At 39.7% G+C, this 23195-nt stretch overlaps 2 protein-coding genes across 5 annotated transcripts in view; both read left to right on the top strand.

Moving 5' to 3' along the window:
• The first annotated feature begins 217 nt into the window (after positions 1–217).
• slc25a36a (solute carrier family 25 member 36a) lies at positions 218–18478 on the top strand. Its single transcript, XM_038718250.1, has 7 exons — positions 218–654; positions 3109–3273; positions 6415–6492; positions 9351–9451; positions 14563–14629; positions 14788–15077; positions 15518–18478. Exons 1-7 carry the CDS (start codon positions 614–616, stop codon positions 15709–15711), a joined length of 936 nt encoding a protein of 311 aa, XP_038574178.1. The 5' UTR covers positions 218–613; the 3' UTR covers positions 15712–18478.
• Positions 18479–21261: 2783 nt separating this feature from the next.
• LOC119902216 (SPRY domain-containing SOCS box protein 4-like) overlaps positions 21262–23195 on the top strand; it is an 82652-nt gene continuing 80718 nt past the window's right edge. For 2 of the 4 annotated variants that reach the window (XM_038718243.1, XM_038718245.1), the window contains exon 1: positions 21299–21481. The gene's annotated coding sequence lies outside the window, so the exon portion shown is untranslated. Of the gene's footprint in view, positions 21482–23195 lie in introns of all 4 variants that reach the window. The other 2 variants (XM_038718244.1, XM_038718248.1) reach the window with 2 other exon arrangements.

Below are 23195 nucleotides of genomic sequence, written 5' to 3'. Positions count from 1 at the left end.
CTGTCTTACAAGACTTACAGACAAATTGAGAAGCACCGAGAAGGTAAAGAGGAAGGTCTTTAGCTTGCACCTAATCAAAATGCAGCTCTGATTCATTCAATGTTGAGCATACCAACAGTGCATGATCAGGGCGGTGATAACGTGACGTCACGCGCAGGGGCTGACCAATAGCAGCGTCTGTTTTCCAGTCTATGATTGTACAGTAAATACTATGAGATCTGCCCCCCTTTTCCCTTTGACTGCAGCGGTGAAAGCAGAGGGGTTAATCAAGCGAGAGAAGCCCGTGAATGTGCCATAAAACTGTTTGTTAGAGCTAAGACACTCTTCCTCCAGCAGTCAGTTCAGCTCGCAGCTCTCCGGTGGTTTAGTCGAAGATAAGAAGCCGTGTTAAAGGGGGAACCTGAGTAAGCTGAGCGCTACGGAGGGGTTTGTCGGCCCACTGCAGTCTGAATCACCGGAGACTCGCCCCGCCGCTGGTTCATCATCGACGTTGTTTGCCCATCGACGTGCGCATCCTCTCGGAGGCAGAAAACAAGAAGGGACGAGACCCAAGTCCGCCTTTGACCCTCTGCCACAGCCCCAAGGTGTACTGTTTGGCAGAGCATGCTAAATAATGAGCCAAAGGGACACACTGGTTCATTTGTTCGCCGGAGGGTAAGTCAGACAACGCATTTCATTTGGATGTTGTTTTTAACTTAAACAGTGTCAGCATTGAAATGTGACTCGTCGCCTGGTATATTTAGCAAGCTTAAAGGCCGTTTAGTGTGCAGCGCTTGCATTGTGCTGCAGCCCTGGCAGCTGTGTCGGCTCAGTTCCTGTCAACACTTCAAAATATGTCAATTTGTTTTATGAGATATTAACACAAATGTTACAATGAGAGTGCGTTTGCGCTAATATGTGACTTCATGGATACCAGTCGTTACAGCTTTTTTTTTTGTCGTGTCATTCTTATAAAAATCGACATCAAGATTATACGCTTTTATTTCGAAGGCAAATTCAACTTTTTTTCCGGGCTCGTTGCTGCGCTCTCTCGGTAACTTGACTGAGTTTTGCAGCAGCAGCCACATCAGTGTTATTTTCTTCAGAGATTTCGCGTTTTAAGAACCTGACAAATTAATTAGATGCATGAAACTAAATGTCAGTGGCGTGTCTAGTTGTATGCGGTGTCAACGGTGTAATTTCTTTCTGTATATTTAGTTTCTTTATTGATTGATTTACTAACAGTTGCTGAACCACAACTCCTGTTACTTAAAATTAAAGGCCATTAAGGAGTTTACACACCTTCACACGTCAAGCACTACCAGATACAGCATACAAGCAACTCTACAAACGTCCATCTAATAATATTCGTTTCCAAAAACAATTTTTGCTCTATTGCGTAACTGCCCAAACTGTCTACAATTCTAGTAACATTTGAATGTTTGTTTTTAAACCAAGGTTTGTTAACAAATAAATTAGGCCACGAAGTAAGGGTGATAAAGTATGACTGCTTCGGGTTTACCTTGCGGCCATACAATACTTGGGCCTGCTCGACAACTTGTTCATCAAAGAAAATTTAAACACAGATGTAAGATTGAACAGTTTGTTGTTGCAGTAGGTCTGTCTTGTTTTTAATCCACTGTCTTAAGTTTCTCTGCATCTTTTACCCTCACCTTCACCTCTGCACCAAACCATTGACCTTAAAATATGGTGATCCCATCACACCACATCTCGCCTGTTGCCTCTCTTATCAGGGATTATAAAATCTGGGAACAACACAAGACACATTGCTATCTTGAAAACGCAAAAATCTTATTTGCTTTCCCCAAAAACCTGAGCTGGAGGCCTCTGCACAGTGCTCCCTCCCACAGCCACTCTGAGACACACACACATAGGCAGCATAGCCCTGAAAGTAGGCCAACGGTCACTGCTGCCTGTGAGCATGAATGTGGGTCGGGCTTTTGAAAAGTAAATATAGCTGGTGATACTCAAAAGAGGTATTCACTGCCAGCAGCCAGGATGTTCGCATACACCACTCTAGGGTTACAACTAGTATTCACTTAACCCAACCTAAAGAGCATTCATATTTTTTGTCACTATGATAGTCAACAAGCACTTTCTGTCTTTGTGGTGGTTTGATTGTGAAGCTTTGTCTATACAAGTCCTATTGTGGAAAGAACCAAGCTTTTGGTGAAAGCAGAGATGGATCAATGGCCGTACTTGTGTATCATTGGGACAGAACATTACTTTGACATGATGTCTGGTTGGGCTTATAGAAATAAAGTACTAATTTACACCATATCAATGAATCAGATTATACAATGATATTTACCTGAGCTCGATGCTTTATGTTTTTTGATGAAGGTGAAATTGATTGCAATTAAAGTTGTTTTAGTTTATTTACATGTCTGACTTCAGTCAAAATAGAGGTCAAAGTTTAAGCAACATGATCACCGGTTTCTTCATTTCATTTGTAAGCAGTCATGATTTTATTTACGGTGTGTGTGTGAGAGTTCAGCAAGCCAGCCAAAACGGTCTTAATTTTCATGACACCTCATACTCACTTTCTCAGATGCCAAAAGTCCCTGTCACACTGAGCTGTGGTCAGTTTCCACTGAACTGCACTATCAAACCAATTCATATTGTCTCTGATGACAGCTGACATGTTGCAGTATCTTGTGTGTCTGTTCCTAGATAATTTGAGCTAAAAGGAATAACAGATTGTATTACTGGTGATTGGGGAAAACTGGCAAAAGAAATAAGCAAAACATAGATGTTACTTGGACCAAATCTAATAATAACAATACTACATTGCTTTTGAAGATACTCAGATGCTTCACATGACAGATTGAATGAGTAAAAAAGAACCTAAAACCAAAAAAGTTATTTCTTTGATTTTAAATATTTTGACACACATATCGCCTTTACAAATATTGTGTCTCCTGCTATTTGAAAATTGCAGCAGGCAGTGTTGCAGTTTCGATAAGATTTCAATTAATTGTTTAGCCCTAGTACCAGCACCTCTGGAGAATCTCTTGTAAGAAGTTCCATGTTGAGGGTGCACAATATGAAAAGGAAGTTTTGTTTCTTCACACTTTCATCCTGAACCCTTTCACTACTTCCTTCTAGATGTGGTGGCACAGTGGGCGCTATTTTGACTTGTCCTCTGGAGGTTGTGAAGACCAGACTGCAGTCCTCTTCCATCACTCTCTACATCTCTGAAGTCCAGCTCAGCACTGTCAACGGAGCCGGTGTGGCCCGCGTCGCTCCACCAGGGCCTCTGCACTGTCTCAAGTAAGGAGAATGGCACAAAATGTTAACTGTACTAATTTTACTTTATTAGGAATAATTTCATAAGTTTAACTACAGCATAGCAAATCTTTAGATTTAGATTTGTGACAAAATACAGTATATTAAATTGTCAACATTGTTATTTGGATATTGTGTGGGATTTTGTAATATTGTAAAATAACTTCTGTGTTGTCTTTTTCTGAGTGATAGCTTAGTTAGTTAGTTAAATTAGACCTAAGGCAGCCTAAATACATACAATGTTATAGCAAGATGTAAATAGTGGCAAATAAAAGCAAATCTGCAGTGCAAATTCAGGCAAAGACACAATTGACCAAGTTGAATGTGTCAGCCTATGAGAAAATTTGCAGTTATCCTGAATTGCATTACACGCACAATGGATGTGCAATGACAGGAGGAAAAGGAAGAAAGTCTGAAAGGTACAAATGAAATTCCTTATTTTGTAATCAGTGTGTAAGAGTTGTGACACACACACACAACGTTTGTTGTCACAGCAAACGTTCTTGTAAGTTAGTGAACATGTCCGCTGTCCGCTGTTTATGACCAAAAGACACAGACTATGGTACTCAAAAAGGGAATCTACAGTAATAATGAAAAAGCTCCGACAATGGATTTAGGCTGTTGCATACCCATTCTCTAAAATGGGTATTTATCCTATTGCCCAACCTATTTGGTGCTAAACGTTTGTCAAGTCGGTCAACATGCTGCTACGAAATGGGAAAATTGTTTGCAAAGATGTTTAACCTGTTCTGGGGGGAATGTTTCATGTCTTTTTGGATTGCTGGTCAATTTCTTTTTTAGCTAAATACTTGTTTAATTGTTAAAGAGCAGTATCTACAACCAAGACAAGTGAGCAATGCAGCACATTCAAAGTCCAGCCTAAAGTATAGTCTATTAGTGGCTGTTTATTATTTGGCTGTTTCAGGTACTTTCTCTAACCAACTATTGGGAAACCAATAGAAATCCACACTTAATAGTTCCTTTTGCAATACAATATGTCATTCCTCTTCTCATTAGACATTGTAAAGTTACCAGAAAGATGGGAAGTGAGAGTGTAGGGGAATCCAACATTGGTTAGGTGTTTATTTGGAACCTACTGAAAGCCAGTGGCTGCATAGTCATAATTGTTAAAGTAAATATTCAATGTGGCCACAGTGCTCTAGTGGCAACCCATTTCCAGAACTGTCACAGAGCATGTCACACAGCAGTGTTAAAGGTGGGGTAAGGGGTTCTTAATCCAATAGGTATTTTTGTCAAATTTAGCTAGTGGACCGTGAGGAGCACGGCTAGCTGTCCGTTCTGTGTGTGCGCTGAAAGCAATTTGTTTGTACATAGTCCTGGCTCTGTAAATGGGTTACAAACAAAGTGGCCCGCATGCTGCCACACAACACTATTTCAGCCGTTCCAGCCATGATTTGTGTGTCGGGAAACAAATGACTTGCCACAGACATTCAGCTTACTTTCCAGTTTACCGAGACATACTGTTGTTGTGATTTTAGCTATAGCTGCAGTACAGCTGTGAGTATCGCTGCCTGGAGCTGGTGTGCTGTCCCTGGGACAATCCTGTCCACTCTGCATGTTAGCTTCAGAGCAGTGACTGTATCGACAGTATGCTAAACCCACAACCTAGTTAATGTTAGCTCCATTACTTGCTGGGTAGGTGTTCGCTCTATCGTGGTATTTGTCTTGGTGTTGGAATTCTTGCGCAGTTCAGTAGAGATCCTTATTTCCTCCAAGGTGGCTAACTCTTCTTACAGTTGTTTGGCTACAGAATGGATTTGTTCTCACTGACTGTTGCAATATTTGGGAATGTTTTCTTTGTCAGTTTGCCTGCAATAACAAGGTTTTGTTAACAATGCTTTATTCAGATATTCTGTTTAATAACATTGTGTCAATGCCCTCTTTTTTTGCAAATGTTAATAGGGGCAAATGTTAATGAGGTATTGTTTGGGCTATTAGACAGTGGTCTGGTGGCAACATAAACCAAATCTTTTGTGGTCCTTGAGATAAACAGCCACTATCAGAAACTGTACCATACAGAGTGGAGCAGGGCACAAGAGTGAAGAGCAGTATGGCAAGGAAAGAAAATACACAAGTCAAAGTGGGTCAATATGCAGGCAGTGCAGACATTGTTTGAATTTAGAGTATGTAAACTAATACTTTAAGTTTTTTGACTGCTCTGTATGTGTTATATAAGTTTAGGCAATTACTCTGTAAGTTTTACTTCTTAAAGAGATGCCATATACTGTAAATATTTTCTGTGTTGGAGTATTTAGTTAGCAGCAGAAGTTGGCAAACTGTCACAGCCAGGGAAGAAAGGCACCGCCCACAAACCCACAAACTGACAAAACAATATTGCTACATAGCTGCTCCAGAAAAGATTGGGACTATATCTTGGACAGCTCAAGTCTAGCTTTTATTGTAAGAATTTAATCTATCCCAAAGGACCAGTTTATTATTTGGCCCAATGACAGTTTTCTTGTCTTTGGTGTCTCTTATTTCTTTCCAGGGTGACTCCATGCTTTGAATGTACTTTGTGTCACAATGAAAACTGGGTTAGATAGAACAGTTGAACAATCTTTGAACTCCGGTCACAACAGAAAATGAACATGTGAGCCATTTTACAACACTATAAAGGCTCACGTGTTCACCACCAGGTCCTGGCAGATTGCCCAAAAAGTATATTTTATTGGTCCATCTGCATAGGGCACCCACATTGGAAATAAATAAATAAATTTAGCTACAAACAGAGATGTTGTGACAAATGAAATACATTCTCTATGCTTTGATCTCTGCAATTTGGTGGATTTCCTTTCTGTTTCATGGTGCCTCATAAACATCAATGTGAAAATATTTGCTCTGTATTTTTTGTCAGCATGTAAGGGATTTTTTACGTGTGTGTGTGTGTGTGTGTGTGTGTGTGTCTGTGTGTCTAGAGAATGGATTTTAATTGCTGAACATTAAAGGAATAGTTTGACATTTTGGGAGATAGCTACTGGCGCTAGTTTCATATTCAGAGCACAGACATCAGTGGTATCAGCATATTACATGGATGTTAAATGTAATCCTGCTCTGTATTTTGATGGAATAACCAAGATGAATTGAAATCTAAATCCCTCTCTGCAGGTTAATTCTAGAGAGAGAGGGACCTCGGTCACTGTTCAGGGGACTGGGACCGAATCTTGTGGGTGTGGCACCTTCCAGGTATGTATCATATTACCTACAGTATTCTGGGTGTGCTGCGTGTCTTTTCCTGCCTACTTTAACCTTTATTATCTCTTAACAAATACCATAAACGTGAACAGAATGAAGCCAAGAGGGAAAAAAAGACTTATACTTGCATATCTGAACGCCCAACACGTTAGTACACCCTGGACAGGTCGCCAGTCTATCACAGGGCCACACATAGATGAACAACCACTCACGCTCACACCTAAGGACAATTTAGGGTAACCAATCAACCTAGCCTGCATGTTTTTGGGAGGTGGGAGGAAGCCGGAGCACCCGGAGAGAACCCACGCAGACACGGGGAGAACATAGAGTAGGTCACCATAATCTCTAAAGAAACCTTCAGAAGGAACCAAAGTTGTCAGTACTAGCACAGCCTAATATCAGAGAGTAAAGGAATTCCTGTGTCATTTACTTCTCTTATTACATCAAACCTAGGCACATATTTTTGTTGAGGAATGTCTTTGCTAGACCTTCTTTGTTTTTTTTTTTACTCAAGCTTCCTGCTCACTCAGAGCTTATGTTGGCAGCAATAATAGCAGACCACAAATAAGGAAATGAATGGCGTTAAAGTCACAGAAATGCAGTAAAAATCTGTGCTTTAAACCCTACAGGAATTGAGCAGGTTCCCCCTCTCTTAGCTTGGCTGGTCAGGGTTGCATAACAGCCAGATCTCAGCGGGCTCTGGCCAGCTGTCACACTCTCATCATGTGACTGCTGTTTATTATCAAAATTGAGTTCCTATATTGAGTTTGTGTCTAATCCCCCCCTGCCTGACCTGTCTCGCTAGCTACTGCTGTATTACATGGCCGTTGTCATCCTCCTCCCCGTTGGTGCATTATGGTCTCTGTCTATCTATCTGAGTCATCCTTTCCATACTATTATCCTCTGTCCCACTCGCTCCCGCCATGTTTGTCATTCTTCTTCTATATTCATTCAGACTTGTTCTGTCCTCTGCGTCCGTTCACTGCCTTTGCTGTCTCGCTCTGTCTGGCTCAGTCTCTCTGAGGGGCGAGGTGTGTGTGTGTGTGTGTTCGTGTGTGTGTGTGTGTGTGTGTGTGTGTGCTCGTGTGTGTGTGTGTGTGCTCGTGTGCTCCGTCCATCCCGTGGGCTAGTTGTCCAGCTGTAGAAATGACAGCTATAGCAAACTCTGCTATAGGAAGAAATTGTTACATAAGAACTGAGCCTGATGAACTCATTGACCACATATGAGCTTTCTTGTGTCTCTCCATGTCCTGTTAAAGTGTGCATTCCTGTGTGTTTTATGGTCTGTTATTGCTTGTGTTTTATTGTTTGATTTAGGTTTTACAATGTTGTTGCTTATGCTTTGTTGTTTTTGATAGTGTTATTTTTAATATTTTACTCCTGTAAAGCACTGTGTGACCTTGATCTGTGAAAGGTGCTATATTAAATAAACTTAACTTACTGCCTTACTTAGATTTAGATAGGCTGTCTTATGGTCACATATGTAATGAGTATTTAGTACCCGATTGTATCATTTCACTGAAGCTGTATAGCACTTTTTTTTTTGGCTCTGCTGCCACATCAAATGGAAAATTTCAAAACTTTTTTTATGATTGTATTCAGATTAAATTTTAATTCACAATGGTTTATTTGGTATCTGTGGAAACCTAAGGATCTTAAATAGAATTTAAAATACATTTTGAAGGGCATGACATTTAGACATTTTCATATTGTTTACCAGCAGCATGGCAGCCATGTTTTTTATGTCACTGGTGTGTTTCAAGTACATACCAAATTGCACATATCATGTGAATTAGACAGGGTAAAGCTTTTTGATTAAAACTGACTTTTTGATTGGGTACTCTTGAGCTACACTTTAAAATCTTCACTTATGTTTCAGAGCCACCGCATTTTTCGGTTCAAATACGAGCAGTAAAATCTCTAAATAAATAATGACTCAGTTACTGTGGACTTTATTACAGTGGAAGATTCCAGTTAAAGAGAGATGGCACATTTCCACTCCTTTTAATCACAGTCTAATTTAGGTAAAGTTCATCTTCTAATGAAATATAAGTTATGTAAATAAAATATGTATTACTATTTATCTACAAGTGGGGTCTGGGTTGGCTTCTGAGTTTCTCTTCTGTTATAAATAGGAAACAGCACTCTGACGCTGGAAAGCTAAAAGAAATGTTCTGATGCTAATGAGAGCGTGGTCCTCTGGGTATGCTGCTGGCGTTCATTAGAACAGCTTACACCAGCAACATCACTCATTATTTGTGAGAGATGCACATACAACATTCAGACCAACTCACATAAATCATTCCTTGTGCATGCATGTTCTCTCAATTCAGAAGGGCAGGGAGGGGGAGGTCCACTGGTCTAATTCTACTGAGTTGAAATGTTGACTGAATCCTGTGATTTTTATTTAGTGAGGAGCTGCTAGACTCATGGGAGTTAATCTGCTACTTAAGCATGCTATGAGATTGAGATGCACACACTTGCATGCGTGCATGCACACACAGGCGCAGATAAACTTTTTTCAGTGGCTTGCTTTTAGACTGCATATTAGATTATTTTAGCTTAGCTCTATTACATGCCATCATGGACAATTTAGGCAGTGTTTTATTTCGTGCAATTGAAATAATGTTTTCATATTTAACGTAATGCCATTCATTTTATAAATCATGCAATTTTGCAATTTGTCGGTCTCTTACTTAACTCTGTGGTTCCAGTTAGTGATATGTAGCTGCAAATGTGTCATTTTGATCAGGGGTGCCTCTGTTAGGACTGCAGAAGTAGTAGTTAATCTTCCGTCTTAAGCAGTGTTTGTAATATTTAGACCTCTGTCTTATTTTTCTTTGCCACAGGGCAATCTACTTTGCGGCCTATTCAACAGCTAAGGAGAAGCTGAATGGGGTGCTGGAGCCAGACTCTACCCAGGTGCACATGGTGTCAGCTGGGATGGCAGGTAATGATGGCTCCTTCTCCCCCTCCCTTCTGTCTGTTTGTCCTTGTCTGTCGCTCAGTGTTATATTTGCCCGTTTGTCTGTCTGTTAGTCTGCCTGGGTAGTGTACATCACTGATGGAATTTATAAAAAAAAAAAACATGTTAAAGAATTATTCAGTTTGTCTTCATCAGAAAGATTTTTTTCCTTTTATCTTCTCATCTTTTTTTTTAAATCACAGTTTGAAGTATCCCAGAGTTTCACTTCACCCTCCCCTCCCCCCATTCAATATACGTGTGTGGGATGGTGGGATCTTTACAAATTCAAATGCTTGTGAATACCTAAAGCATGCTAAAGCTAACCAATTATAACTGTTATAAGTAGGTATTGCATAGCTGTTTCATGTATAGAAATATTAAATTTAAACAATAGTGGATTTACCCGAAAGCACAATTTGAGACTCTCAGGATCAAACTGACCTTGACCTTGATTGTGGTGAAAACAGCCTCACTTTATTCACTGTGAAACCAAACCATGAAAGATACATTTATCCATGTTGTAAACAATGTACTTGCTATTATCAAATGATTTCAAAGTAAATAGTTAATCTCCCATCTGGAATTTCAGGGGGACAAAGCACCTTGAAACTATGCCAGTCACATAGTTTACTATTTACTTACTTTTTTCTGAACATTTACTTTCTGTAAATGCACAGTATCTTGTCCCTTCATGGTAGCCCATGTACAGTTGATAAGATAAGTCCTTATATCAGGACTAAAACTATCTGCACTAAAACCAAAGGAGACACAGCACCCATGCATTTTCAGGCTATAATGTGCCACTGCTGGCATTTATACCATGCCTGTGCTGTATATGTTTTTATCTGTTTGACAAAAAGAAGAAAACCACATGGTCCTCAAAGTTTAGGTTGTGCTTTCCTCCTCTCCGAGCCCCTTTGTCCCCCATGTCTTCCATTATTATTTTTTTCCTTCCTAGCCTCTTTTTCCTCTTTTTATTCTTTCATTTTGAGGCCTCTCCAGAGGAATTTGTAAATGGTTTAACATCCCAGTTGTTACTTAAACAGTGTGGTCTGGGCCCCCTTCTTTGCTCTGTGTGTATAGAGGAGAGAGCACGGCCCCCAAAGGTCTACCGGGGCCCCTGGCACTTGGGCGGACACGTCAGGTAGCACTCCATTTCTTTACACTGGTATGATGAAAACCATGGTGATTTTTATGAATATTAGAAAGTTCATAATGGTTATTCATTTGTAATGATATTACCATCGCTTATGGCAAAGCGTTTGCTTCTGGTTTGTAGTTTAGGTTTAAGGTTTTGTTACTGCTTAGTCTTGAAACGCACCTACTTCCCCTTAGCCTGTTGTCTTGTTCCATCAACATAGTAAAGGTAAAGGAATGACACGTACTTCTGTGGATTTTATGTTGTCAGCACAAAAGAAATGCTAACCTTGTCACTGCTACGGGAGGATGAAATCAATTTGCTCCATTTTGTCCTTTGTCATCGTCCATCAACACCATTAGTGCCTCAGTCATTTCTTTTCAAGGAGAATCTATATCAATCCATCATCCAAAATGCTGACACTATTTCGGCATGACTTCCTCTTTTCAAATGAGTTGAATTTCCAGAAGAGAATTAGCCCTGACTGTTTAACACAGGTAATACTTGAATGTGGGCAAGATGCAGTGATGGCACACACATGGAATCGGTTGAACTTTAACACTACGTATAAAAAAAAGTCAGTGAGCTGTTAGTAAGCCATCTTTTTTTTTTTTTTTACATGTTGCAGACATTTCTTCATCAGCATGGCAGCATTCATTTATCTATTGTACCATGAATGAAATGCAGCACAAATATCACACTGTCACTGGACAAATAAACATTTTGTCTCATTGTTTCAAATGCAATTCTTGCATATTCAAGCTTATCAGCACTGAGAAATAACAGAGTTAAAGAAAGCCTTAGTAACTGAACAGCTACATGTTACCCCTAAGCCTGGGTAATTGCTTCCAGTTTTGTAAAGTAGGTTTGTGGAGTCACTGCCTCTCATGGCCTCTCTTCTGTGAATTGTGGTCTTGTTGCATTCTGGGAAGGGAGGTGAGTCCCACTACTTCACTAAGATTTATTTTCCCCTCAAGTAGTTAATGTAAAGCATGTTTGCCTTCTCTGAATGTAGGTCAACGTCCTCAGGAGAAATTGCACAGGGATTATGTGTCTATAAAAGGATCATAATGCACAACATGCAGCAGCATGCCCATATGCAGATGCAGCTCTTATGAAGCTCAGGACTAGTTCAAGGACTAGTTAGACTGTATGTATCTAAATTACCAAGCAGGCGAGTGTGGTTCACTTCCATTACTGGACATATTTCTTACAAGTTACTTTTGTCATGGAATTTTTTGAAACATTTACATTGAGACCTTTTTATAAATGCATTATAAGTTGTATAAAAGGAGAAAATGGTAATGCATCTTAAAGTTATTAATTACAATAATATGTTTAATCATAATCATGTTTATTAGGCTGACCCATGTTATAAATAAGGAGCATGTTGTATTTTGACAAAAGGAGAAAAATAAAAAATTAATTATAATCTGTTAATTTCACAGTATATATTGACACTTTCAGTAACTGTAGGAACAGTAAAAAAAAAAAAAAAAAAAGAGTAGTTTTTCAGACATTTCCAGTGTCCTTTTGTATGACATTGAAGAGGGCTTGTCCCATAACTCCTTCAGGAGTTTTTTGACGTGTTATTGTGGAAACAGGCTGCCTCTCTGGAGACACATTCTTCTCCACATTGTAATGTTATTTTTGAATTTATCCCAGTTTTTTCAGAATCCAGTTTGGACAAGAGAATCATTTGGGGCTGGCTGAGTTGCATTCATTGTTCCTGCTCATTGATTTTGTTCACTATGATCAGTCACTTCATCCTTATGTCATCACAAAATGGTTTCCTCACTCTTTTCATCGTCATTGTCCACCACTTAGAGTCTGTTATATGCAACGAGACAAGGTTAGCATTTCCACCTGCCTCTCTTTATTTTCTACCATAACTCAATAAGCATTTGATTTGTTTCTTTTGCTAATATTTAGATTATAAACTGATGATGGCACAATAATTATGAAGAATACTCCTTCAGTTTTATTTTCTCCTTTGTATTTTTCCTTGTGTTTAATCTCACTGTGGTGAGATGGAGCTGCAGTTTTGGATTGGGTTGGTTTCTGTTCAGTCAACATTTTCTTTATTCCAGATGATAAAAGGAGTAAAGGGGGGGGATACGGGGAGGGAGTGAAAGTAAAACAATTTAAGAGTAACACATAAGAGTAAATTAATGGGGATGGGGTTTAGATTTTGGGGAAAGATGGGGGGAGGTCAGTCCTTCACCCAACTCTTCTCCAACTACCTGTACGGCACCAGTGGGTTGGGATGGGTGGTTGATGGGGTTGGGGGTGGATGTGACTGCTGCTTGTGTGTGACTGTGGTACAGAAAAGCCTGTGTCTATTTTAGGGCTTTACTGTAAAGCTTTCACCCCTGCGTGATTGGGTGGGAGACCCCCGCCATCTGAGCCCCCCATATCTGCAGGCTACTAGCTGCAGCGGGGAGGAGCTGGAGGAGCTTTGCCCCTCCCTCGTGAGTACACGCCATAGACGCTACTTCCTTCTACTTCCCTCTTTTTTTCTTCCTCCTCTTTTCGTTCTCTTCTTCTCTTCGACAGACCTGTGTCATCCTCTCTTCTTCACGCAGTTGCCTTAATGTAGGGCTGTGTTGCATTGATACACTAGATGCACCTCAGGTCTCTTTATAGACTTGCCCTCGTCTTAGTTGTTTTTCTGCAAATGGCCATGTTGCATTCCTCTCTGTTACCTCATTTGCATCAGAAACTTTAAGAGACACTTTGTGTCGTTTCATAATGATACAAAGTGCTCTTTAATTAGCTTTACGTCATATATATCCAACTTTACATTACTGTATATTGCCTAGTGTTCCTACTTAAACAAAAGCACAATGTCTGTTCAATACATCATCCCCTGTAAATAACTCAAACAAGCACATGCACAACACTCACATCTGCTTAATATGTTCTGTGCACCAGTGCATTTTTGATGCATTTTCAGGGATCCCATTGTTGAGTGGCCCCATTTTCAAACTAAGCTAACATTAAGATTGGCTGTGAAGGCAGATGGACATAAAGAACAAGGTTGCCCGTCTCTATTAGGAAGAAAAGTCTGCACTAAATGTCACGCCAGAGACTTTCCCCTTTATTCTTCCAGACACCATTTTGTTCCTCTGTGCTGTTGTAGTTCTGCTCTTAGGGCAAGCCTATCTTTAGGGTCTAACCGGTTTGTTAAATGTCATAGAATAAACATAAAGACTTTCATTCATTGACTAATAAGAGGCATATTCATATTGCTGAACCAACAATGAGAGACGATTTAGAGCAATGTCAAAACTAAGAATCAAAGCCACTGTGCTGTGACTTAAAGTTGCTGAATGGCAGATTTGCTTAGTTATATGTATATTACAAAGCACATTGAAAGTGTAATAATAGTGTAACCGTCTTTGTAAGCTCTTTAAGATGAGCTTCCATTAGCATTTCAAAAAATGAAAGACTCAAAGTTTTTACAACAATCTGACACACTCAAAGGCCTAAAATGAAGATGCTGCTTGGCATTATTTTCCAGTGTTTGAGTTAAATTACTTATTAAGATGATAGATGAAAATAAAAAAGCACTCACAGCTGCTGCCTTTATGCACTGTTGTTCATTAAGATACTTCAGGAAGAGAGCTGTTGTTTACATACACCTGTAGCATTTCACATGAAGAGGATCAATATGTCAATATGGAAAAGCATTCATTTTTGTGTGCAACTCATTTATTGATTTTTCAAAAAAATAAATTCATACAGACATGGTCTCAAATCATGTATACAATAATTCTCTGTAATACTATTCAACTAGCTCATAGTAAAGTAAAACACTGAAGTGAGTTGATCCTGTTTAGTGAAGTGCTTTCTCACTGTCCTTATATGTTATAGAATTTTCATTATAGTTGATTAGATTGTGTTCTTCCAAAAAAATGCATCTGTCTGAACCTCTGACCTCTTCTGAATTTCCTAGGGTTCACCGCCATCACAGTCACCAATCCCATCTGGCTGATCAAGACCCGTCTGCAGCTGGAAACCAGGTAAGGAACCTCAAATCTTCATGTGTCATACGTCTAGAGGCTACAGTGGAATGGGTTAAATGACATGTTCATTTCCCAGTAGTAGTAATAATAATAATAATAATAATAATAATAATAATAATGAGAATAAAATTATTTTGTAATTGGACTGATTACAGAAACCGGGGTGAGCGGCGAATGAATGCGTTTGAGTGCGTGCGGCGGGTGTACCAGATGGACGGCCTGCGAGGTTTCTACAGGGGCATGTCGGCCTCATACGCTGGCATCTCTGAGACTGTTATCCATTTTGTCATCTATGAGAGCATCAAACGCAAACTGCAGGAGTCCAAGGCCCAGTCCAGCATGGACGAAGAGGAGGAGTCTGTCAAAGATGCCTCAGACTTTGTGGGCATGATGCTCGCAGCAGCCACCTCCAAGACCTGTGCCACCTCCATCGCCTACCCTCATGGTAACTTTCTGTCTCACTCACCTTAGTTTTATTCAAAGATGAGGCTAATGATATTCCATATTTTTCTTATCAAAAAATCCCATGAAAAGACCAAAACCAACAATGTGTTAGTCCGTCTCTCAGTATGTGACTTTCCCAGCCTGTCAGTGGTACTTAAGTCTATGCTAGCTCACCTTAGCATAGACTAAAGACCGGAAACAGAGGGTACCTACCTGAATTGTTAAAGCTATTCTGTGAACACGTTTTTAGTTTTATAGGGAGAAAGCTTTGAGACATGTTGCATTTTCAGTGAGGCAGTGACTCACTTTTTCTTATAGGAAGATTAGGAAAATCTCATGGTTGTGTTTTTTGTATTTGCAGTGTGTTTCTGTATTCTGCGCATTGAGCTCTCAGGGCCAGTGTATTTAACAGAATTTTCTTCCTCTTCTCTCAAATTGCAGAGGTGATCCGCACACGGCTACGAGAGGAAGGCAGCAAGTATCGCTCTTTCTTCCAAACTCTGGTGACAGTACCCAGGGAGGAGGGATACCGGGCGCTGTACCGCGGCCTAACAACCCACCTAGTCAGACAGATCCCTAACACCGCCATCATGATGTGCACCTATGAAGTGGTGGTCTACCTGCTTGGCTGTTAGCCCGTCGGGTATGTCTCCTACTTGTTAAAGAGAGAGACAGTTAGCAAATGACTGAGAATCTGGTCTTTTGGTGAGGAAGAGTGAGAACAAAATGTCCGATTTGAAGACCAAAGGAAAAGCAAAGGTACTGTACTGGCCCAGAAGAGGACAAATGAACAAAAAATGAAGAAATAGGAAGAGTAAAGCCCTTTACCATATCAGCATCATCACCTCCAGTTCCCAATATCAGACTGCTGGAACAGATAGAGGACACTACAGTTCACAGAAGAGGTAATATGGGTAGAACGAGAAAGGAGCCACAGACAGGAAAGGCACCTGTTAAACTAAGGTACCTCTGAAGGAAAAGATTTTAAGCACAATTCAGTGGCCTTAACACAAAAGGGTTTTAGTTTGCATCCTTCTTTTCAAGTGAAGAGTGAAATGATGCCTTTTTCACTCTTGGATAGAGATGATCTTGTGAAAGGGGAATGCTTGGAGGCAACTAATTTGATTAGAAATGTAGGTCAATTTTAATAATCCAAGAATCTCTACTTGAAACTATTTGTAGTAGTCTGCACTTGCTTCAGTGCTGTGAGGCTACTGTATGATTAGAAAACTGGTAGTTAAGGAATGTTCAGATCATGTCAGAAGGAAGTTGTCATTTAAAACAAAGAGCGGTCTGTTTAAAAAATCACTTGACTCACCCATCTTTGCACTACAGAAAGCGTGGCTTCAAGCATTCCCCTCTGAACATGGCAGTCGACCCCCCTTGAAGGCCTGAAGGTCATAGCAGTGAGTTAACTGGCCAAACACAATGCCGAGCATGTGATGGCCTGTCACTCAAACACATGCCTCAAAAACTAGCCTGTGTTTTAAAAAGAGTGGGTTGAAAAGCCGACTTTCATTCAGCGTTTTATTCCTGGCTAATCAGTGCCTGGTGGTGACATGCTTTGGCTGAAGTTGGCCTTTAGTGTTGACAGTTTCTTTTTTGTTAAAACTGAAATGAGATTGGTATAGAAGGCCAGCTTCCGCCTGCACCCAATCACTGCTTAGACTACGTATCTACTATTTGGAGTGCCACTACTTGAATATAATGTGACGGTGTGGGAGAATGTTGAAGGAGTTTCATCATCACACCATAATCTCTGTGATCTCTGAACATGTTGGTCACGTTCAGTAAAATGATTGAACTATGTTCAAGAATGTGAATGTGTGTTTGTGCGTCTGCAGTCATGTGTGCCTGCATGTGTAATTAATATATACTCCACATTTCCCTACACTAACTATTGATCTTACAAGACACTACCGTTGGGAGTGTGGAAAAGCTCCCGTGCGATACTGTCTGCTTTCATTCCCACTCTCATGCCAGTCCTTTCATCCAGTGGCTTCCAACTGACCTGATAACATGCACTTTTGTGGCCTTTTATGGCTTGTGCTTTGCATTTTATTGTGTGGACAGTTTGTATATTGTAAAAGGAAAAAAAAAATATTATTGTATATCAAAATGGTATTTTGCGCAACTGTTCTTATAGCAGATACTGTATATTGTACAGTTTAGAGTTTTCAGTAGTTGTGAAAAATGTCCAAATGTGTGTATATAATATAGACTGTAAATGCATATCATCTCTTGTTTTTTTTTTTTCTGAGGCCCATGTGTTGATCATGCTGTAGTTTGCATTTGCAAATAATTTTTGTGCAATTTAACCTTGTTTTTACATAAACTGTTGACATGAATATTGATATTGAACATCTGTACTTGCGTAAAAGCTGACAAATGCTGCAGGACAAATAACTTTCATACAAACATTTGTGCTAGTGCGTCGGTTAGTCATTTCACAGCGTTCATCAAAAGTGTTCCATTTTGTAAAGTTTGAATGTTTCGGTCATTTGTAATGTTTACATTGTTCCTTACTTTCTGTGAGATTAATTTTGGTTCTCCTAGCAACATGTTTTGAATATCAATATCTAACTGAGAGTTCATGAGCTGGAATGAGTAGTGCGTACCACAGCGAGTTGGGACTGTTGAAAAGCTGAATTTGAGAGATCCAGAAATTGAAGAGACAGTAAATGTTCTCGTTTAAGCAATCCATTCAAAAAGTTATTTTCATACATAAGGAAATGTTATCCAAGGACCTTATCAAAATTTCCTATAAATACTTTTATATTGTTAATTATCAAAACATGACTTTTTAAACTTCTGTTGAGCAGAGATAAGCCTCTCTACACCTCTTCTATGACCTAGTCGCTGTGGTCTCAGTTCACAATAGTTTCAAATGGAAATGATAAAGTCTGCACATTTCCCTTTTTTTTTTTTTCTCTCTTTTCTTTTTTTAAAGTAATGTGTTCAACCAAGGCCCGTGTTGTAACTTGTGATAGTTATTGATTTTCTCCATTGACATGTTGCTAGCCCATAGTTGCTGTCGGTGCTTGAAAGAAATATGCTGACCCATTTTAACGTCCAAGTTTTCTTGCAAAACACTAATAACATATGTCTTGTCCTCCATTGTAGTAATACTTGAGGTCAAATTACCAAAATGTGACACGAACACACAACTGGACAAGCAGTGCAAATAATTCATTTTATTTTTTACCTCTCATTTCAGTTTCTGTAATTCAAATTCACTTTGTATTACCTGTATGCTTGGACAAGATAGAGCTTCAAGCAGGGTTGAATGAACATTGTGTTGTTTTTTTTTTTGTTGTTTTTTGCCAGCTCAATTGTTGATGTGTTTTTTTTCTTATTTGTTTTTTAAACACAAAATAAACAAAAATCCACTTGCAACTAAAACAAATAGCTTTTTCCTCTCTCTTCATCTCTTTATTTCTTTATGTATCTTGTTGTAAAGGTATTTGCAGTTTGTCGCACAGAGGTAAATAGACAACGGTCTTGTTTGGAAAAATGTAAATATTTGATTGATATACTGTATATAATAACTATAGGCTCTTTTCAGTGGACATATTAGAAAGCGTAAAATCTTTGAAAGTTTGAATGAAGAAACTAAAAAATGTTCTCTAGTTTCCATTCTTTCTAAGATATTGTTTGTGTGCCAAAGATGGTCAATATAAATAGTAAAATAGATGTGTGTATGTGTGTACATGTAGTATATACTATATGTGTGTATATACACTCAGCAAAAAAAGAAACTTACTCTCACTGACAAGTGCTTTTATTTTCAGCAAACTTAACGTGTTTATAATTGTATGATCATAAAAAGATTTAACAATTTTTATGAAGTTCACTGACTCATGCTGTACCTAAATCACATCACAACAACTAAGACACAAACTGTGAAGTTTCACAGACAGGTGAGTAACAGAAATGGAAAAATGTGTCCCTGAACAAAAGGGGGCTCAAAATCAAAAGTAACAATCAGTATCTGGTGTGGCCCTATGGTTCTGTGCAGGTGTTGTCACATGTGGTCTGCAACTGTGAGAACCATCAGCTGTCCTTCCTGTCTCCCTGTAGTGCCTTCTTAGGCATCTCACAGTACAGACATTGCATTTTATTGTTCTGGCAACATCGGCAATACTAATGCCTCCTTGCAGCATTCCTAAGGCACGCTCACGCAGACCAGCATGGACCCTGGGCATCTTTCTTTTGGTGTATTTTAGAGTAAGTGGAAAGGTCTCTTTACTGTTCTAAGTTTTTAGAACTGTGACCTTAATTATATAATACTGTATGTGCGCTAATAGTGTCTCAACAATTATTCCACAAGTACATGTTCAGTGAACAAGCATGAAAAACATTGTTTACACCCTTTACAATCCAGATCTGTAAAGTTATTTGTTTTTTTTCTTTTGTTATCTTTAAAATATAGGCTAATGTCCTAAAAAAAAAAAAAAGGGACGTTTCTTTTTTCGGTAAGTTTACATACATATTAAAATAAAAATAGGGGGGGGGGGAATAGCACAATACCGTTTTTATTTAAGAAATTACAAGCCATGAAAAAAACATTCATCCATCCATCGTCAACCGCTTATCCTGCGTACAGGGTCGCGGGGGGCTGGAGCCAATCCCAGCTGACATTGGTACACCCTGAACAGGTCGCCAGTCCATCGCAGGGCCTGAAAAAAACATGTTACAGAAATGGAGGTATGAACACAACGAACGGGAAAAAGTCCACGAACTGTTTGTATTTACCCAGTAGCACCGCCTGGAGGAGCCAAATAGCTCCTGACAGAATTGACCAGTGCACAAGTTCAATTTACCGAATTCACTTACTGGTTAGGCTTTTCGTCTCCCTAAATTGCTATTAGAAATGTCAAAATGTTAAGGTTTTTTTAATTTAAAACAATTAAACAAGTCGGTGTCAAAAAGCGATCTCTATCGGTACACAGGCGCACAGGAACACACAGAATCACACTTTGTGCACATCTTCATGATCATTTTCATGCTCAAACATTAGAGGCCAATAAAGGCATCTGTTTCTATTAAGTTCTCTCTCGTGTGTAATACCTACAGCAGAATTAATCAATAAATGTGGGTAGATGGAAATTGGTATAATCCATCATGATACATCGTGGTTGGACTCAGTGACTGATGTAAAAATAATGGCCATAAGACAGTATTGATTCTGCAGTGCAGCTGTTAGGGTTGTTCGCCACAAACGAGGCATGCACTGTCACAATTACAAGACGATGCAAATAAATCAGCACTACTCTGTTTTACTTTATAAAATAGCCTGAATTTCAGATATTACAGCAGACCAGTCCATTGATCTTGTGGTTGTATCTGAATTGACTTCCTCTTAACAGCCTGCTGATTTGTTTAGTGAAAAAGATTTTTTTGGAAACACAACCTGAAATGTACACAAGAACAGAGAAATAAAGCGTGGAGTAATGATACCTTCAAGTGCTGTTGGGATCATTGGGATAGTAATAACTATGAAATGTTTTTTTTCTGAAGATGTGCCTCATGCTGAACATATTAATTGAAATAGTGGAAATATTGAAAGATGTTGAATTGGCAGTTGAAAAAAACAGTTTCTGAAAAAAGTTAAAGTTTCAACATAAGCATTGAAGTGTCCAAATGTGTTGAATATTTTGTTGAAATTCAAGCACAGAAAGGACATGAAATAGGCAAAGTGATATATTGAGCTAGGTCAGTGATAGTTCACCACCAAAAGTAGATCAACTCTCAGTTAAGGAATAAGAACGGAAGCAATGAAACCGTCTGTTGACGTGTCAGTAATGAAAATCAATAATCAACCAATCTGATATGACCAGAAGGATAATAACATGACATAATAACACAGGGAATATGAAAACACATATGCAATAGTTTACATTTCTTGGAAAGCAAAAGCATAAAATGAATACAGAAAATCATAAAATAGATGATCACAACATGTCCTTCAAATTTCAACTAAATAAAATAGTTTGAAAAATGCTGGCAGCTATATCCCTCGACTCCAAATCAGTCAGGTGTTATTATTATTATTATTATTATTGTATTTTTTTGTACAGCTCTTTATATTGGCACAACGGGAGGCTGTATTTACGAGCGGCCTGTTAACGCACCATCAGGGCCTGAGCCAATAGCGTTAGAGCAGAATGCTGTGTTGTGGTGGAAGAGACCAATCAGCGCTCGATCTGCGGAGTAAACGGACACTCACGCTTCGGGTCCCTGGCCGCCTGGATGTGTCGAGCTGCTGTTTACCGTAACAAAGAAACCGTCGCTACAGCTCCCGAAACACACGTAAGTGCGCAGAAACAACGTTGTTGTTATTATCGGAGAAGAGGAATCATCAGAGAAAAGTGTCGCTTGGAGAACGAGTTGAGTTTCTGTTCGGTGAGTGTGTCTCTGTTTACACCGGATGAGCGGACCACAAGGTTTTGGAGCGCTAGGTAATGTGTAGTTGTAGCGCCGGCAAGCAGAGCGCTGTGTTTTCTTTTAAAAAGTACCAGTTTAGTACATGTTAGCCTGTTCATTGATTTTATACTTAACGCTGAAAGAAACGACTTCTTTATCTGCAGCAACGGTTACTTTTAGTTTGTCGCCTCTAGCCACGTTAGTGTGCTAAAGTTCTCCCAACTTAACACCAGAAAGACGTGTTCACAGAGCTGAATGTGCATGGATTCGTGTGTTTGTGTGGTGTGTGTGTGTGTGTGTGTGTGTGTGTGTGTGTGTGTGTCTTGCATTTTCACTTGTCTGGTCGCGCTGATGTCACCTCATCTGTCATCTTACATCACACAATAATGGGATGGAAAGGTTGACTGAATCTCTGTGATGCCTAAATTTGTGTGTGTGTGTATGTGTGTGTTCGTGGATGTAGGGTATTTTTATTATTTATTAAGAATAAGGGGAAACCATGCATTTAGCATCTTAGGAATAACCAAAAGCTGTGTGTTAACCCTTTGTCACAAATTGTATATTTTTAGATTGTTTAATATGAAGAGTTTTTAGAGCCATAATTATTGAGGTAAAACTCTAGTATTACACAATAAAAGGGGGACTTCCAGGTTATATGAATTGCACTGTCAAGAACTCTGTAAAACACTCTCTAATAAAGCAGAAAGTAGCATTTATTCAAAATTATAAACTTCTAATGACCAATATTGGCTGTTTGCAAAAGCCTGAAGATGCTTCTTAACACAAGTGCTACAGGAAGTGCTACTCTACAAGCAGATGTTTTTAGAGGGGTGTCGGCGTATATAAATGCTGTACTGGACGGCATTTTTATAAAGTAACCATGCCTCTCCCCACAGTACTCTGTGAGCTATCACTTCTCTCTGCGGATAGACCTTGACATTTACTCAGCTAAGATGGGTACAGTGACAAGGACGAGATCAGGTTGTAAGGGCAGGGAGGGGAGGAGGAGAGGAAAGAGGAGTAGAGAGAGAGAGATGGGAGTGTAAAAGAAGAGGACAAGAGAGAGGAGAAGGATGAGGGTGTACGAAGAGGAAAGGTGTCAAATACGAGCCAGGGAGGGGGTGAAAAGATAGAGAGAACAGTGGAAACGGGGGTTACGCACTCCCTCCTTACATGCACCAGGTGCAGCATCGCTTCATTTGGTTTACTAACAAGTAAGAGGCAAAAATCTGTGTGTGTGTGTGTGTGTGTGTGTGTGTGTGTGTGTGTGTGTGTGTGTGTGTGTGTGTGTAGCCTGCCGGTTGATGGACGAGCTGTCGGGATAAGGGAGGTGGGTGGTTGGTGGGGAGAGAGATGGATAGATAGAGAGAGGGAGGATTGTATTGGTGACAGGGGGTCATTTATCTGTCTGCTGGATCTGACCAGCCGGTCACTATGGGAGATCAGGCAGCTCACCCGCCTTACCGGCTGTGTCTCTTTCTTGTTCCCTTTCATCTTCTTTCCGTTTGTCCCAACTCTTCGTCTTCATCTTCTGCTTCCACGGCACTTCATCTGGAATTCACAGGCAACTTTTGTTGCCCCCTCCCCAACACCCCATATTATGTTGCAAACGTCTTCAATGCCTGTCTTCTACAACACCTTTTTGTCTCCTGTCCTCACCCTCGCTCTGCCTGTTCTTCTTTCGTGCCCTTTC

The sequence above is a fragment of the Micropterus salmoides genome, unplaced genomic scaffold (genome assembly GCF_014851395.1).
Source record: "Micropterus salmoides isolate LMB-PRFRI ecotype aquatic unplaced genomic scaffold, ASM1485139v1 Ms_hic_scaffold_14, whole genome shotgun sequence".
Classification (NCBI taxonomy): domain Eukaryota; kingdom Metazoa; phylum Chordata; class Actinopteri; order Centrarchiformes; family Centrarchidae; genus Micropterus; species Micropterus salmoides.
Note: the sequence above shows the minus strand (reverse complement) of the source record. Positions and strands in the feature narration are given on the sequence as shown.

Excerpts from the sequence above, each read along its gene's own strand:
- slc25a36a (XM_038718250.1), top strand. The coding sequence starts at position 614 with ATGAGCCAAAGGGACACACTGGTTCATTTGTTCGCCGGAGG. Across the intron at positions 6,493-9,350 it reads GTGGGTGTGGCACCTTCCAG|GGCAATCTACTTTGCGGCCT; the intron begins GTATGTATCATA and ends TCTTTGCCACAG. Across the intron at positions 9,452-14,562 it reads GGTGTCAGCTGGGATGGCAG|GGTTCACCGCCATCACAGTC; the intron begins GTAATGATGGCT and ends TGAATTTCCTAG.